General features: G+C 41.3%; 1 protein-coding gene across 6 annotated transcripts in view; it reads right to left on the reverse strand.

Annotated features, from left to right (window-relative positions):
• Positions 1-16,067, reverse strand: part of KPNA6 (karyopherin subunit alpha 6) — a 54,102-nt gene that overhangs the window by 28,789 nt on the left and 9,246 nt on the right. The window contains exon 2 of one of the 6 annotated variants that reach the window (XM_049700290.1): positions 15,468-15,532. The exons of 4 other annotated variants lie outside the window; for them this stretch is intronic. In XM_049700290.1, coding sequence (XP_049556247.1) covers positions 15,468-15,480 — 13 coding nt within the window. In that variant the 5' untranslated portion in view covers positions 15,481-15,532. Of the gene's footprint in view, positions 1-3,064; positions 3,086-15,467; positions 15,533-16,067 lie in introns of those variants that run through there. One more of the 6 variants, XM_033422290.2, reaches the window with a different exon arrangement.

Here is a 16,067-nt window from a genome sequence, read left to right on the forward strand (position 1 = left end):
CAGTCTGTGGTACCTTGTTATGCAGTCTTAGCAAATTAATACAGGCCCTAATTGATAGATGAATAACCTGTGTCTCAAGTCACACACTAAGCGAATAGCCAGATTACTGCAGTATTCCATTTAATCAATGGTATGTTTAAAATTTTAAGATTCATAAAATTTAAAAAATTATGCAAATTTTCTTAGAAAAATGGCATACTACATAAAGCCAGCTTTCCTGTGTATGGGATGGGAATGATATTACGACAGCTGCTGGCTCTAGGACTTTGCAAACCAAAGTCTTACATTCATGGTCTGTATTTAACACTGTGAAGCAGTCAGTCAGCCTTTTAAAATTATTTCTCAGGGGAATCCCCTGGCAGTCCAGTGGTTAGGACTCCATACTTTCACTGCCAAGTGCCCAGGTTCAATCCCTGGTCCGGGAACTAAGATCCCACAAGCCACACGGTGTGGCAAATAAATAAACAAATAAACAAATTCTCTTGTCCTGGTGCTAAACTGAGTGGGGGCTCCTCTTTGCAGAGGGCAAGTTTCTAATAAAATGTACCTCCCCAGGCACAGAAAATGAGCTAAACTTAATGCCTCTTCCTTCAGGAATGTTAAGAAACCTGATTCCTCCCAGAGTGAAATGGCTTTTTTCAGCCGGCCTCTCTTACTTCTCACTAGGAATTCTCTACCAAATGTGCATCAGTGTAAGATTCGTGAGTTAAAACATTGGCCACATGCCAGTTAATTAAAAAGGAAGAGCTAAGAGTGTACTGGGATATAGAAACTCTCTCTAGATATAATCTCCAATCTTCACAACAATCCTAAGAATCCACTTTACAGACAAGAAAAATAAGACTCAGAGGTTAAGTGACAAGCCAGGAAGCTAATAGTCAACCCTGATCTAGTTGGTCCCAAACTCCAGGTTCTTTTCATTTCCTGAAAAGGGAAGCAATTGGTAACAGCAAATCCATCTATATATGTGCTGCCAAAGGGAGCACAACAGCAAATCCATCAGAATTCTGGGTTGGGGACTGCTCTGTTACCAATAAACGAATCTGCTCCCATTCCAGAATTTCAGTTAACCACAAACTCAAATGCCTTAAAAGGTAAAGAGGTTATTTTTTTTTTTTTTTGGCTGTGGTTCACTGCTTGTGGGATCCTAGTTCCCCGACCAGGGATTGAACCCAGGCCAGGGGAGTGAAAGCGCTGGGTCCTAACCACTGGACCACCAGGGAATTCCCAAGAAGTTAATGATTTTTTTTTTGCGGTACGCGGGCCTCTCACTCTTGTGGCCTCTCCCGTTGCGGAGCACAGGCTCCGGACGCGCAGGCTCAGTGGCCATGGCTCACGGGCCTAGCCGCTCTGCGGCATGTGGGATTTTCCCGGACCGGGGCACGAACCCGTGTCCCCTGCATCGGCAGGCAGACTCTCAACCACTGCGCCACCGGGGAAGCCCAGCTATGATTTTTAACGGGACAGTTATAATAGGACAACAGGGATTGGGCTCACACTCAATTTTCATAACACTGTGCCAGCCAAACAAAATTTAATTTTAACAAGGGCTAGGGTGAAATCAGCTGTTAAACAGCCCTTGGTTTGAGGACAATTAAATAATTACATAAACCCCAGCACCATGCTTCTCTTTTTAAAAAATGTTTTCTTACACAAGATCTAGCTGACCTCTACAACATCCAATGAGAAAGATTAGTCAATTAGGAGCATATCCACTTAACAGCTAGGGAACCAGGTTCAGAGGTACTGTGACTTGCACAAGATCATTTAGCTATCAAGTTGTGAAGCTGGGACTGAGATCTAGACCCTGTAATTCCATAGGCCTTCTCTTTTCATCCAACCTCAGAGAACAACTTCTTTTCATTCTCTGATAAGACACATAATTCTATTCAATTTGGCTACTGGGCTCCTGCCCTTAGACTAGGTTCTATCCATCTTGATCTATTTACTCACAGTCATTTTAACTTAAGAATTACTAGGGCTTCCCTGGTGGCGCAGTGGTTGAGAGTCCGCCTGCCGATGCAGGGGACGCAGGTTCGTGCCCTGGTCTGGGAAGATCCCACATGCTGCGGAACGACTAGGCCCGTGAGCCATGGCTGCTGAGCCTGCGCGTCCGGAGCCTGTGCTCCGCAACGGGAGAGGCCACAAGAGTGAGAGGCCCGCATACCGCAAAAAAAAAAAAAAAAAAAAAGGAATTACTGACCACTGACTAATTTTCATTAAATTTTTATCTTGTTAAAAAAAATGAAATAACATAAAAAAACCAAACAGTTACTGGCAATCAATTTTCTAATTAGTGCATAAGAACCGGGAGCAACTGAAAATTAGTACTGGGACTTCCCTGGTGGTCCAGTGGTAAAGAATCTGCCTTGCAATGCGAAGGACTTGGGTTCGATCCCTGGTCAGGGAACTACGATCGCACACACCGCAGGGCAACTAAGCCCACGCGCCACACCACTGAGCTCGTGCACCTCAACTAGAGCCCGCGTGCTGCAAACTACAGAGCCCAGGCCCTCTGGAGCCTGCGTGCCACAACTAGAGAGAGAAAACCCGCACGCTGCAACTAGAGAGAAGCCCGTGCACTGCAACGAAGAGCCCACGAGCCGCAACGAAAGATCCCGCATGCCTCAACGAAGATCCCGCATGCCTCAACGAAGATCCCGCATGCCACAACTAAGACCTGACGCAGCCAAAAATAAATAAATCAATAAATAATAAATCTTAAAAAAAAAAAACTAGTACCAAAGACGTTTGCCTAAGAGATTCCCCCCTCCACCCACCATATCTGACTTTTTAGGAATTCAACCTCATAATACAGGTTTTTCTTTTGCAGTGAGTTCTCTCCCTAGACCACAAATCCAACCAACCACAAAACTGAAGTATATCTGACCCTTTGTGAACACCTATACCATCAGAATTAATTAAATCAAACTTCCTCCAAAGTGGATGAAACCAGCTATGATGCTCGGATTGGAAGGGTAGGAAGATAACACACAATACACAAGTGACAGATACAGAGACTAATAAATGCAATCATTTTCAAAGATGTTCTTCTAAAACTTACATGGCTGAGTTTCTTATCAAAGATGACAACAAAGACCGGGTTAAATTTTGCCTGTCTTCTTGCTGGTCTACCTGGTAGATAATTGCTGTGAATGTATACAAAGTTGATGGCAAAATTTTGGTACATTTAAAAATTTTTTAAATTGAGGTATAGTTGATATACAATATTATGAAAGTTTCAGGTATACAACAGATTTGACACTACTGATTTATAACTTTGTTAGCTAAAATCAGCAATGTAGGACTAGTTCTAGGAATCTCACCACCTACCAATTCTTCGTACTGAGAATCAGCCAGACACTAATCTTTTCATTGACTACCTGACTCCCCAAGCTACTGCCCTATTTTTCTGTTCTAATGAATAGGAAAACTATTTTTTCAGCAGAAAAATAGTTTTTTTAATTAAAGAGGACTACCTGCCCTCTTTATTATGAATTATTTAAACACTTAAAGTTACAAATGTCATGACTTGGCACTGCACCCTAATTACTTTAGTAATTGTCTCATAATAACGACCTTCTTATATAAATACAATACCATTTCAAACCTAAGAAAATTAACGAAACATCTATTATCTAGTCCATATGCAAATTTCCTTACTTCAAAATGGCTTTTATAGCTAGTTTTTTCGCCCAAATCAGAATCTAGTCAAGTTTCAGCCCTGTATTTAGCCTTCTATTTAACATTTTATTATGAAAAATGTCAAATATATACAAAAGTAGACAGAATAGTAAATAAAATGAAACTCAATGCAACAATCATTCAGATTCAATAATCAACTAGCTGCCATTCATCTATGCTTCCATCTATTCACAGACCCTGTATCATTTAAGGAAATTCCTGGCATATCATTCCAACAACATATATTTCAGTATGTAACTCCAAACAATAAAAACGGTTTTTAAAATTACATAATTATTCCAACATTTGGTCACTTTTTTTTTTTTTTTTTTTTTGCTGTACACGGGCCTCTCACTGTTGTGGCCTCTCCCATTGCGGAGCACAGGCTCGGGACGCACAGGCTCAGCGGCCATGGCTCACGGGCCCAGCCGCTCCGCGGCATGTGGGATCTTCCCAGACCGGGGCACGAACCCGTGTCCCCTGCATAAGCAGGCGGACTCTCAACCACTGTGCAACCAGGGAAGCCCCATTTGGTCACTTTTAATCTACAATGTCCCTGTCCTCCTTTCCCCCAACCCTTTTATTTACTTGTGATATTGACTCTCTGAAGAATGCCTTAATGTCTTAAAGAATGCCCCACATTCTAGTTTTGTGCCATTAATTTATACCCCTATCCTGTGTGTTTCCTGCAAAATGGAAGTTGGGTCTAGAGGCTATAACAGATTCAGGTTAAAAATACACTTTGGCAAGAATACATATAGGTGATGTTCTTTGCTTCATACTACATCACATCAGGAGGCATCTAATGGCAGGTTGCCCAGATGATATTAAATTTGATGGTAATCAGATCTCTCTTCTTGAAAGTCATCTATGTACCCTAAGTCTCCATTCACATAAAATTAATGTGACATGTTTCTTGACTATTACACATTTTATGTGTAAGATATAATAACATAATGAAATAACCAACTTTAAAAAATAGGCATTGCCAATATTGTTGAATCTCTGTGTGCTCTGTTTCACTCTAACTCTTCAAATCTGACTTCCATTCCTTCTACTCCAAAGAAACTGCTTTTATCAAGGTCACCGATAACCTCCACATTGCCTTATCTAATGGATAGAAATTTCTGTCCTCTTCTTAACCCCTCAATAGTAGTTACTAATCCCTTCTCTCGAAACACTCAGTTTTCTTGGCACCACTGCCAACCTCATCCAATCTTCTCAGTCTCTCTTGATGGCTCCTCTTCCCTATATCTACATATTGGTTTCTATCTTCACTCTCTCGAGGTGATTTCATCCATTCCCGTAACTCCCAAATTTATGTCCCCAGCCCAGTCCTTTCTCTTGAGTTCCGAACTCATATATTCAACTACCTATGGAAATCTTCACTTTCGTATCCAAAACTAACTTAATTTCTTACACCCTCCCCCCACCCCCCGCCCCAGCAATACCAAGAGCAACAGCATTTACAAGTTACTTAATCCAAATCCTAGGTTAAAAAAAACCATCATCCTTGACTCCTTCCCTTCTCACACTTTTCTGATCTAACCTACTGACAAATCCTGAATGTATCTTGAATGTATTTACCTCTCTCTCACCCCATACAAGTCACTATCATCTCTTGCCTGGTTACTACGACAACCCACCCCCAACCCATCACCACACAACAAAATCAGAGCATAGCACTGCTCCCATGTAGAAGTAAAATCTTCTTCACAATTTAAGGCACTGCCTATATCTTCATCTCATCTCATTCAACTTTTTACCCTCAGTCATCATATGCTCCTGTCACAATGGCTCTCTCAGTATTTGGAAACTATCAAGCTGTTTCCGGATACAGTCTTCACATTTCCTGTTTTCTTTCTGTCCACAATGCTCTTCCCTAGCTCTTAGAATTACTAGGATTACTAGAATTACTAGAATTACTAGGGCTTCCCTGTCACACTAACCCAAAGTAAGCTACTCCATTTTTGTCAGAACACCTGTTTTATTTCCTTCGTTACACTATGTACAATCTGTATCTGTTCTCCTGTGTAAGTTCTACAAAAACTTCTGTTGTATCCCCAGCATCTATGATATATACAAATATTTGCTGACTGAATCACTGTTCAAATATCTAGTCAATACTTACCGAGCACCTACACTGTCCCAGACACAAGGTGTAGCTGTAACAGTTGCTTAACAAGTGTTTGCCAGTAAGTGTAGGGTAAGGGAAGAAATGTACAGCAAAGGAATCTTCCTTGTGACTGGAGTGGAGCAGAACTTCCAAAAGCAGATTTTAGAAAGATTTCTTCCCAGAAACCCAGAAAGCACAGGTTTCCTCCAGAATTGGTATGAAAAGTGAATAGAGACGCTCTGTTGTAAGGACACACACACACACACACACACACACACAAATAAACAACTTAAAAAAAAAAAAAAAGACTGCAGGACACAAATGGCTCAGAAAAAGACATTTTAGACAGCTACACCAGTGACCTTGTCAGTATTCATTCTATTTGACTTTCTAATTTGTCACTGATGATCACTTCTGCCTTCTTGAAACTCCACCCATGATTCTGAAGGCACCACCCTCTCCCAGTTCTCTCACCTTTCTAACCACTCCTTCTCAGGGTTTATACTGTGTTCCTCTCCCAACACCAATCTCTCAATGTCAGTGTGTATCAAAATTCTACTTTTGGTCCTCAGCAGAAGCAGCCCCCTTTCCCAAGTGACCTCCCTTAGCTTCAACCTCCACTTTTACACTAAGTACCAAATCTCTGTTGTCACAACCTTTGCCTGTGTGTATTTCCAAATGCATACTGGCTATCTCCACCTCACTTTCTCTCTCCTTAAACCAGTTTCTTCTCCTAGGTTCCCTAGTTAGGAGTTAATGCCATTACCATTCATCTGGTCTTAGAGTCAGCCATGAACTTTCTATTCCCCAAAGACAACAGGCTGGCAAACTGATCTTCACCTGTACCAAAGATTCTCTCCTTAACCTCCTTAACCAAACTCTATCCAGGCTCCTCTGAGCCCTTTCTCAACTAGGTTCAACCTTGGCCCATCAAGATTTGAACAAAAAACACTAACATAGTTTCTAACAGCTCAAGGTCACATCACTAGATGACCCTAGCCCCCCTTAAAGTGCCTGCCTGAGAGAATCTCAAGGCTGCCAAATGAATTTACTGTTTCAGCCAACACCTGAATATAGGGTTCCTGTTTCCCAGGTTCTGTGGGAGGGTAGGAGACTACCTTCAATAAGCCCCAGTAGCAAACCCAGTTGGGTTTCATGTGGACCACCTCCCCCTTCCTTGCATTTTGTAATTTTTCATTTCCCTGACTTTACTGAGCTCTCTCTCACCCCCACCTCCATTCCCTCATCCTTCCTTTAAAACACCCAGTTACCTCTGCACAAAGTTGAAATCAGTTCACACTTTTCCCTATTGCAATGGTATATTACTGATTAAAATCTGTCCTTATCACTTTGGTGTCCAACTTTATCTGTGTTTATCTTTGTTTACCTGTTACTACAAACTGGTTCCCACTGACAACCTCCAATGGCCATGTTTTAGTTCACAACTCATCACCTCACTTCTAGATCATTAACTCTTTGAGAGCAAGAATGTGTAGCACAGTGCACAGCACATACATGCTCTCAAATGTTCTATTCAACATTTTTAAACTTCAGTTTTCCAAAAGATCTGAAGTGGTTTACAATAAATTCAACAAAATAAAAATACCAAACCCAAAAATCTGGAAAAGGAATATACACATATGCATAGAAAATGGGGAAAGATGAATGCAGATCAGCAGAACCCAAGAGTCATTTAATTATTGAAACTGACTTGCATTTTGACATGTCAGCTACCTGTCAGCCAAAATAAAGCAATATGATTGAGCTCTTACATAATTCTCAATATCCATGATGGTGTCCTTTGAAGCACAAAAGTTTTAAATTTTCACTAAGTCCAATTTATCTTTTTTGGGGGGGTGGGAGACTGCTTGTGCTTTCAGTGTCATGTCTAAGAAACTGTTGTCTAATCCAAGGTCATGATGATTTACTCCTGTTTTCTTAAATGGGTTTTATAGTTTTAGCTCTTTACATTTAAGTTTCTGATCTAAGTTAATTTATTTTATTTTATTTTTACTGTTTTATTTAATTTATTTTTTGGTTGTACCGCGCGGCATGCAGAACTTCCCCAACCAGGGATCGAACCCACACCCCCTGCAGTGGAAGCAAGGAGTCTTAACCACTGGACCACCAGGGAAGGCCCTAAGTTAATTTTTATATATGATGTAAGGCAGGAGTCCAACTTCATTTTTCTGCATATGCATACTTATTCTTTTTAGGCAATATATATATCAATAGCACATTAGGATAATCAAAATAAACCAGTGATTCACACAAGTCCTTTCTTAATGAATTTAACATTAATTGAGATGCCTTCAAAGTTTTTATGATAGAACCAATCTACTAAACTAACAAACTCCTGTGATATATAAGTTCCTTTCCTGTGTCAAGTTACTTATTTCCATGTCCTGCTAGGACACCTCCATCAGGCACCAAGGCAGGCAAGGATCATGATGCTCCTGCCAAAAAAATCACACATCTGTGTCCTTGCTGCTAGATGTGAAAAGAAGCAGTCTTCTCAAGTCCAGTCCAGAATGCTTTCCAAAGTCTCTGACCGTGGTGGAAAGTTTTTATCTACTAAATCCAGACTAAAAGCCTTTTGAAAGCTCTTTCAAAAATGCCAAAGTCAGGGACTTCCCTGGTGGTCCAGTGGTTAAGACTCCACACTCCCAAAGCAGGGGGCACTGGTTTGATCCCTGGTTGGGGAACTAAGATCCTGCATGCCACAGGGTGCAGCCTAAAAAAACCAAAACAAAACAAAAATGCCAAAGTCAATCTCTAATGTCTGCAGAGGGTATGTTCCCAGGGAAAATTCAAATTTGATTGGTAATGATTTAGAAACAATTTGCTTAGCTTTTAAGTCTAAGCTCATACAGAATCCCCATTTTATTTATTTTTTATAAATTCTTTTTGTAAATATTCATTTGTTTATGGCTGCACTGGGTCTTTGTTGCTGCACGTGGGCTTTCTCTAGTTGCGGTGAGTGGGGGCTACTCTTCATTGCGGTGCACGGACTTCTCACTGCGGTGGCTTCTCTTTGTTGCAGAGCACAGGTTCTAGGCACGTGGGCTCAGTCGTTGTGGCGCACGGGCTTAAACGCTCTGCAGCATGGGGGATCTTCCCGGACCAGGGCTCGAACCCGTGTCCCCTGCACTGGCAGGCGGACTCTTAACTACTGCACCACCAGGGAAGTCCCTAGAACGCCCATTTTAGAGGTGAGAAAACTGATGCATAACTTGCAGAAGGACCCAGCTACTAAGTGGAAGACTCTAATCCAGATCTTTGAAGACTCTAATCCAGATCCTTCTGACTAAAGCCAAAGCTCTCTCTATTACATATACTCTGCTCAACAGCATACTAGCCACAGGGGTCTCCTTTGTTATTTCTTGGAAGAAGTGTGTCAATGTTTCTTCTTGGATTCTACCACCCTAACCACTGCCTGACTCAATCTGTCAATGACATGTGGTCCAGTTCTTGCCAAGAATAGGGAATACAGGGCTTCCCTGGTGGCGCGGTGGTTGAGAGTCCGTCTGCCGATGCAGGGGACGCGGGTTCATGCCCCGGTCCGGGAAGATCCCACATGCCGCGGAGCGGCTGGGCCCGTGAGCCATGGCCGCTGAGCCTCCGCGTCCGGAGCCTGTGCTCTGCAACGGGAGAGGCCACAGCAGTGAGAGACCCGCATACCGCAAAAAAAAAAAAAAAAAAAAAAAAAAAGAGTTTAACATTGGGACTTCCCTGGTGGCGCAGTGGTTAAGAATCCGCCTGCCAATGCAGGGGACACGGATTCAATCCCACATGTCGCAGAGCAACTAAGCCCGTGTGCCAAGACTCCTGAGCCTGCGCTCTAGAGTCCGCGAGCCACAACTACTGAGCCCGCATGCCACAACTACTGAAGCCCACGCGCCTAGAGTCCGTGCTCTGCAACAAGAGAAGCCAGCGCAATGAAGAGTAGCCCCCACTCGCTGCAACTAGAGAAAGCCCATGCGCAACAACGAAGACCCAACACAGCCAGAAATAAATAAATAAATTTTTAAAGAAAGAAAAGAAATACTTAGGCTGAGTGAAGGCACTGTGCTGGATAGAATATCAACAGGCACACCTGAATAGTGTGGTATTAGTGAAAGGAGCTACAAAGCCAGACAATCTGATTTCTGGTCTGCTACTTAACAAGTGTACAGCCTTGAGTGTCACTTATCTGTATCTCAATTTTGTTACCCTTGCCCTGTCTACCTCAGAGTTATAGTGAAGATCAAATGAGAATACACATGAAAGCACTTTGTAAATAGTAAAATGCTGTGCTAGTAAGGTAGAATTAGGTTTGGTAATAGTTTTTCAAACTTCTGGAATTTCTCTCAGAGCTTTTTATGACCAAGAAATACTGCAAACAAGGAAACAGTATGGAACAGTTCTGACGGCATGAGGTTCTCAGGGTGTTTGTTATCTGTAAGCCTGTCAGAACTGTCAATAACCAAGACAATGGGAGAGACTTCTCTATGGACAACTGGATTAGTCCATAATGGGGCCATAATAAGGCTCCTCATATTCTGGCAGATCCTCACAAGAATGGGCTGAAGAATGATCACTCCAGGAAACAAAGCTGAATCTATAAATCAGGAGGTCTGGCTAAAAGATCATGTGGGAAAAACAATCTTCTGTACACACAACTATATATTCAAAGCTCAAGGCCTAAGTGAAGCATGGCACACTGAGATACTGCATCAACCAGATAGCTGATAGTCCAAGTTCTCTAATCCTAATTCTCTCCTAGGATTTACTAGTCCTTTTGGCCCTTGAATCTATATATAAATGCAATGCTCAGACCTAGGAATGGGGAAGTAAGGGGTGGTGAGAGACATAGGAGAGGCCCAGGATAGCTACAGTCCAATTTCTCCAAAAGAAAAATTCCAAACATCCCTTGTAGACTGTGCAGAATCTGGAGGCTCTTACCTTCCTAGCGACACCCCATTGCCACTATCACTAGGTGCTACAAGGAACTAAAATGAATTACTTAAAGTAGGAAAACCAAAGCGCTTACCTTCCATTTCAGTCAATGCAAAAACATTCACTGAATATCTCCCAAGCACTCACACTGCTCAAGGAATCAAGGTGAAAAGAGAAATCCAAATGGTTATCTCCAAACTGACTCAAATAGACAAGTGATTTATTATTCATTTAATAAAATGTATGTGCCAGGCACTGTGCAGAAGCTTCTGCCTTCAGGAAGCTTTACAACCTAGTTTAGTCTCACAGCATCAAGAACAAAAAACAGGGCTTTCCTGGTGGCGCAGTGGTTGAGAGTCAGCCTGCCGATGCAGGGGACACGGGTTCGTGCTCCGGTTTAGGAAGATCCCACATGCCACACGGAGCGGCTGGGCTTGTGAGTCATGGCCACTAAGCCTGCGCGTCCAGAGCCTGTGCTCCGCAACGGGAGAGGCCACAACAGTGAGAGGCCCGCGTACTGCAAAAAAAAAAAAAAAAAAAAAAAAAAAAAAAGAACAAAAAACATAATGAATCTAGGTGTGCAATGATGTCAGAGAGTGGAAGTGAGAACTATTTTTACTGTGTGGTGAGTTCTGAAGTGGTCTTTGAAGGCTAGATGGTTAATATTTCTAAAGGTAATGGCGTAGGGAGGGACAGCAGTTTACCAGGAGCAAAGATTTAGAGATCAGAAAGCCCACGGTTGGTTTGAGGGACAAGATCAGTTTGGTTAGAGAGGTATAAATACAAAGGCCCACAAGCAAAATGTCTTTGGGATGTAACAGTGAACTGCTGGCCCCTATTCTGCAGCACTCCGCCCCTCCATCCCCAGTCTTCAGACAAGGAGGGTTCTGCATGGCCTGTAGGTGCATTACACAAATCTCTCTGACTGGCTCTTCATTTCAACCTTTGGTAATAGGAGAAAGGGTTTTTCTAACAGCCCTTGTAACAAAATAAAAGCAGGATTTCTCTAACCTGTACATATTAATTCAAAAAGGAGGAGCTAGATTTGGGATGCAATCTTCTGAGGAGCCCAGGACAATATGGGGAAGAAGAGCCAGACTGAGAGGCCACACAAAGGGAACCCTCTCTGTCCTCATTAGACATGCTATGGACAGACACTCAGTGCTGCCCCTCAAACCTTGTCAGCTCCTTCCAATATGATGTAGTGAGAAAGAGCACTGATTTGAGAGTCAGGTGAGCTGGTTCCAATCCCAACTGAATAACCATGGGCAAATTACCCACTATTTTGAGTCTCTGCTTCCATTACCTATAAAATGAGAATAATAAACTTTATAGCCCAGTATGATTGATGAGGTAACGTGAAAGTGTCTAGGGTCTAAATGCTGAATCAATGGTATTTCCTTTTTCTTCTCAGCCCTACTTTGAAAGGCTTCAATTCCCCATGAGGGCAATTTCCCAGAAGTCAGAGTCAAAGAGGACGACTATATTTTCTTGCTCTCCATTAGCAGGTGGTTTTTCCTCTTCCTTTCTCCTAACACTGTAGCTCCCTTCTCTTAACCTTTATCCTTCTATTCCATCTTCATTCCCTCCAAAGCTAGGCTGTAAGAACCAATAAGCCAGAGTTTTTTGTTTTGCTTTGTTTTTTTAGGCCACGCCGTGTGGCATGCAGGATCTTAGTTCCCCAAACAGGGATCAAACCTGTGCCCCCTGCAGTGGAAACATGGAGTCTTAATCACTGGACCGCCAGGGAAGTCCCAAGCCAGAGTTTTCAGAAAGGGCCTGTTCTCTACCATTTACCTCACCCCAAGATAAGCAATTCTAACCACGTCTCATTACAATTATTGCTTCTTTGGAAGATTTAAAAGCTGATGACTTTCAAATCTACATCTGCAGTGCATATCTAATACTCAAGGGGTTCCTTCTATCCATGTTCCATAAGCACCTCAAATGCTTAAAAAAAATTTCTTTTTAAGTCATCATCTCCATAAACCTGCTCCTCATACATTCCTTATACATTTCATTATCCACAATCCCATATCTGGAATTCTGAAATCAAAAGAGCTCTGAAAATAAGAAGGTTTTTAGTATATATAACACAAAATACATTTAGCAACAAAACCTGAACAAAATTAACATGAGACTATTTATAGCCCTTATTAATCCCACTCAATTAATATTCAAATGATTTGCCTGAAAATATTAATATTATTTGACTATACAGGGCTCTATCCCAGACCCTGCTGGAGGTGTTATGCACTCAAAAGGGTGAAACTGGTTCATGGGGGAGGGGGAGAACTTAGATATTACAATGGTATGTGGCCCTCCAAAGCTCAACCTTACAAATAAAGACTTATTCCCTAGTATCTAATTTTTCTTGCTGGATTTTCTTGAGTATTACATAAGCAGCATTGACACTCACTTCATAAAGGCAGACAAAAAGTATGCAAGAACTATACTACAAAGCTATGGCAAACAGACAGCTATGACTGGGGGACTTTCTCTTGACTGATGGCTGAATCTTGAAGTCATATGACAAGAGGTGGCCTGAGCATGCCTGTTTTGCCCTGTGGATGTTATTTATGTTTGATCCTCAGTGCTTCTGTGTGTGACATGGGTTTTGATAATTAAATTAAAAATTTACATTTTATTATTTAATTCTACAAATTAAAATGTGTCCCAATTAATTATGCCAAGTGCTAAAAAGAAAAATGTTAACAATATCTGAACGACTATCTAGCAGCTAGTTAAAAGTTATTTTCTCATATCAGCAAAAGTTAAAAAGTTTACTAAAAATAATGTTAAGAAACTGATTTTTCTCTATTGTTTTGTTTTTGCTGGAAAATGAACAACTTTAAATGATTTTTAAAAATCTGATTACACTGTTTCTGTATTTATAAATACTAATTTGCATATGCAATTTGATACATTACAACTTATATAAGTAAATAAAAGTTACTCAGCAAATACAGCTATAAAACTTAGTTAAATGTAAATAGCTTTTTAACTTTTAACTAAAAATCTTGTTTAGTCACTCTCAACCTTGCACTGAATAAAAAGCAAGCTTTATGCTTACTCATTTTATGTATAAAGCACAGACATACTTACTGTACGTAAAAAGATATAGAGTATATCTGCATGTTAAAATTTCATGGGAGGGATGCATTAGGGAAAAAAGATGTCTAAAAAGGCTTCTTAGGAAGGTGATAATGAATGGAAAGGTTGAGGAAACAATGATATAAGGGATTAGGGAACTGTACCAGTATCTTCTCAGCTTTTCAAGTCAGAAACTTGGGAGTCACCCTTGACAACTCTTTTCCCCTTATCCCCATATCCAATCACTAGTAATGGTCAGCTTTATTTCCTATTTCTGGACTGTCTCTGTCTCTTCTTCTCCATTCCTACTGCCATTACCCTAACTCAGATCTTCATGATCTCTTGCCTAGACTTTATAAGAGCCTCATTAACCTGTTCCTTTTCTCTTTATTCCAAACTTCTTGAAACAGTTTGTCTCTCCTCTCTTATTTCTTAGCCCACTCCAATCTGCTTCCATGCTATCAAAACTGTTTTCGTAAAAGACACTGATCAAGTGCAAAATGCTAAATTCAATAGACCTTTTCAGTCATTTTTCTCGTCCTCTTGGCAGCACTCAATCTTGATAGCCATATCCTTCTTGAAATACTCTTTTCCGTTGGTTTATGAGACATCAATCACTACTTGTTTTCTTCAAATTGTGGCTGCTGATCCCCTTCTTCCTGCACATTAAAGCTAATGAAACTTGAGGTTCTCTTTTCAGCCCATCTCCCATGATATACATTTTTCATAGGCACTATCAGTGATTCCCATGGTCTTAGTTACCATATATAAACAGATGATGAATCCTCTATCTCCATCCCCAGACCCCACGCTTGAGCCCCAGACTTCTCTATCCAGTTGTTTTTTGGACAGCTTCCCTTGGAGGTCACAGAGATACCTCAAAAATGTCCAAATTTAAACTCAACTCAGTTAAAAGCATCACTATCCACTCTGCTGCTCAAGGCAAGAGGCCTAGGAGTCATGCTTAATTCCACCCTGCCCCAACCACTTTCAGCCTCCAGATGAAACCAATAACCAAGCCCTGCTAATTCAAATTCCTAAATCTTATTCTCCACTGTTACTACCTCAATCTCCATCAACATCTCTTGCTAGGACTACCACACTACTTAAGAACCAACTACTTCAAGAACCTCCTGGTTGGAATGTTATCGCAGTCTAATTCATTCTCCCCAGAGCAGTCAAGCAATATAAATAAATTAATTTGATCACGTCACTTCTGAGATTAAAACCTTTCAATGGCATTTCACTGTTATCAGGATAAGGTCCAAATATCATTCCCCCTATGCTACCAACCCACCTAGCCTACCAATCTTTTGCTTGTGAAATAATCATTTCACCCTGCCACTGACAACTATCCATAGATCAGCTCTCATTAGCTTAAAGGCCTTCCCTGATCCCCCTATGGCGGGGTGGACCCCCTTATTATATAAATCCATAGTAATGCGGACTGCTCCACTCAAAGTATTTATCATTTTATAATGGTATGCGATACAAAATCAACTGGGACATAGGAAGAAAAACATACACATATGTCGTAACTAACACACATATATATGTATATAAATAACATATACAAATGTTACATATATATAAAAATAATATATACGAATGTTACATATATATAAGTAAGGCTTACCTTTATTATGCATTAGCCTATTAATACTGGCAACTTTTATCTGTTGGTCAGGTGGCCAAGTTTTCCTGAAGGAAGACTGGGAGTTATACCAATCAGGTGAAGACACTAGTTCATTCACATTTATCATACTGCATGACACTGTAGTTTGTGTGCCTAGTTAAGTGGACTTACAAGATAGCTACTTTTAACTAAATTAACATTCACAAAATAAATAAACAGCTTAGAGTCCTACCAAGAAACTGAATCGGGGCTTCCCTGGTGGTGCAGTGGTTAAGAATCTGCCTGCCAATGCAGGGACATGGGTTCGAGCCCTGGTCCAGGAAGATTCCACATGCCGTGGAGCAACTAAGCCTGTGCGCCACAAATACTGAGCCTGTGCTCTAGAGCCTGCGAGCCACAATTACTGAGCCCACATGCTGTAACTACTGAAGCCTGCGCGCCTAGAGCCCGTGCTCCACAACAAGAGAAACCACTGCAATGAGAAGCCCGCGCACTGCAACAAGTAGTAGCCCCCACTCACTGCAACTAGAGAAAGCCCACACACAGCCACGAAGACCCAACGCAACCAAAAATAAATAAATAAATTTAAAAAAAGAAAAT

The sequence above is a fragment of the Orcinus orca genome, chromosome 1, assembly GCF_937001465.1.
Source record: "Orcinus orca chromosome 1, mOrcOrc1.1, whole genome shotgun sequence".
In the NCBI taxonomy this organism is placed as follows: Eukaryota; Metazoa; Chordata; class Mammalia; order Artiodactyla; family Delphinidae; genus Orcinus; species Orcinus orca.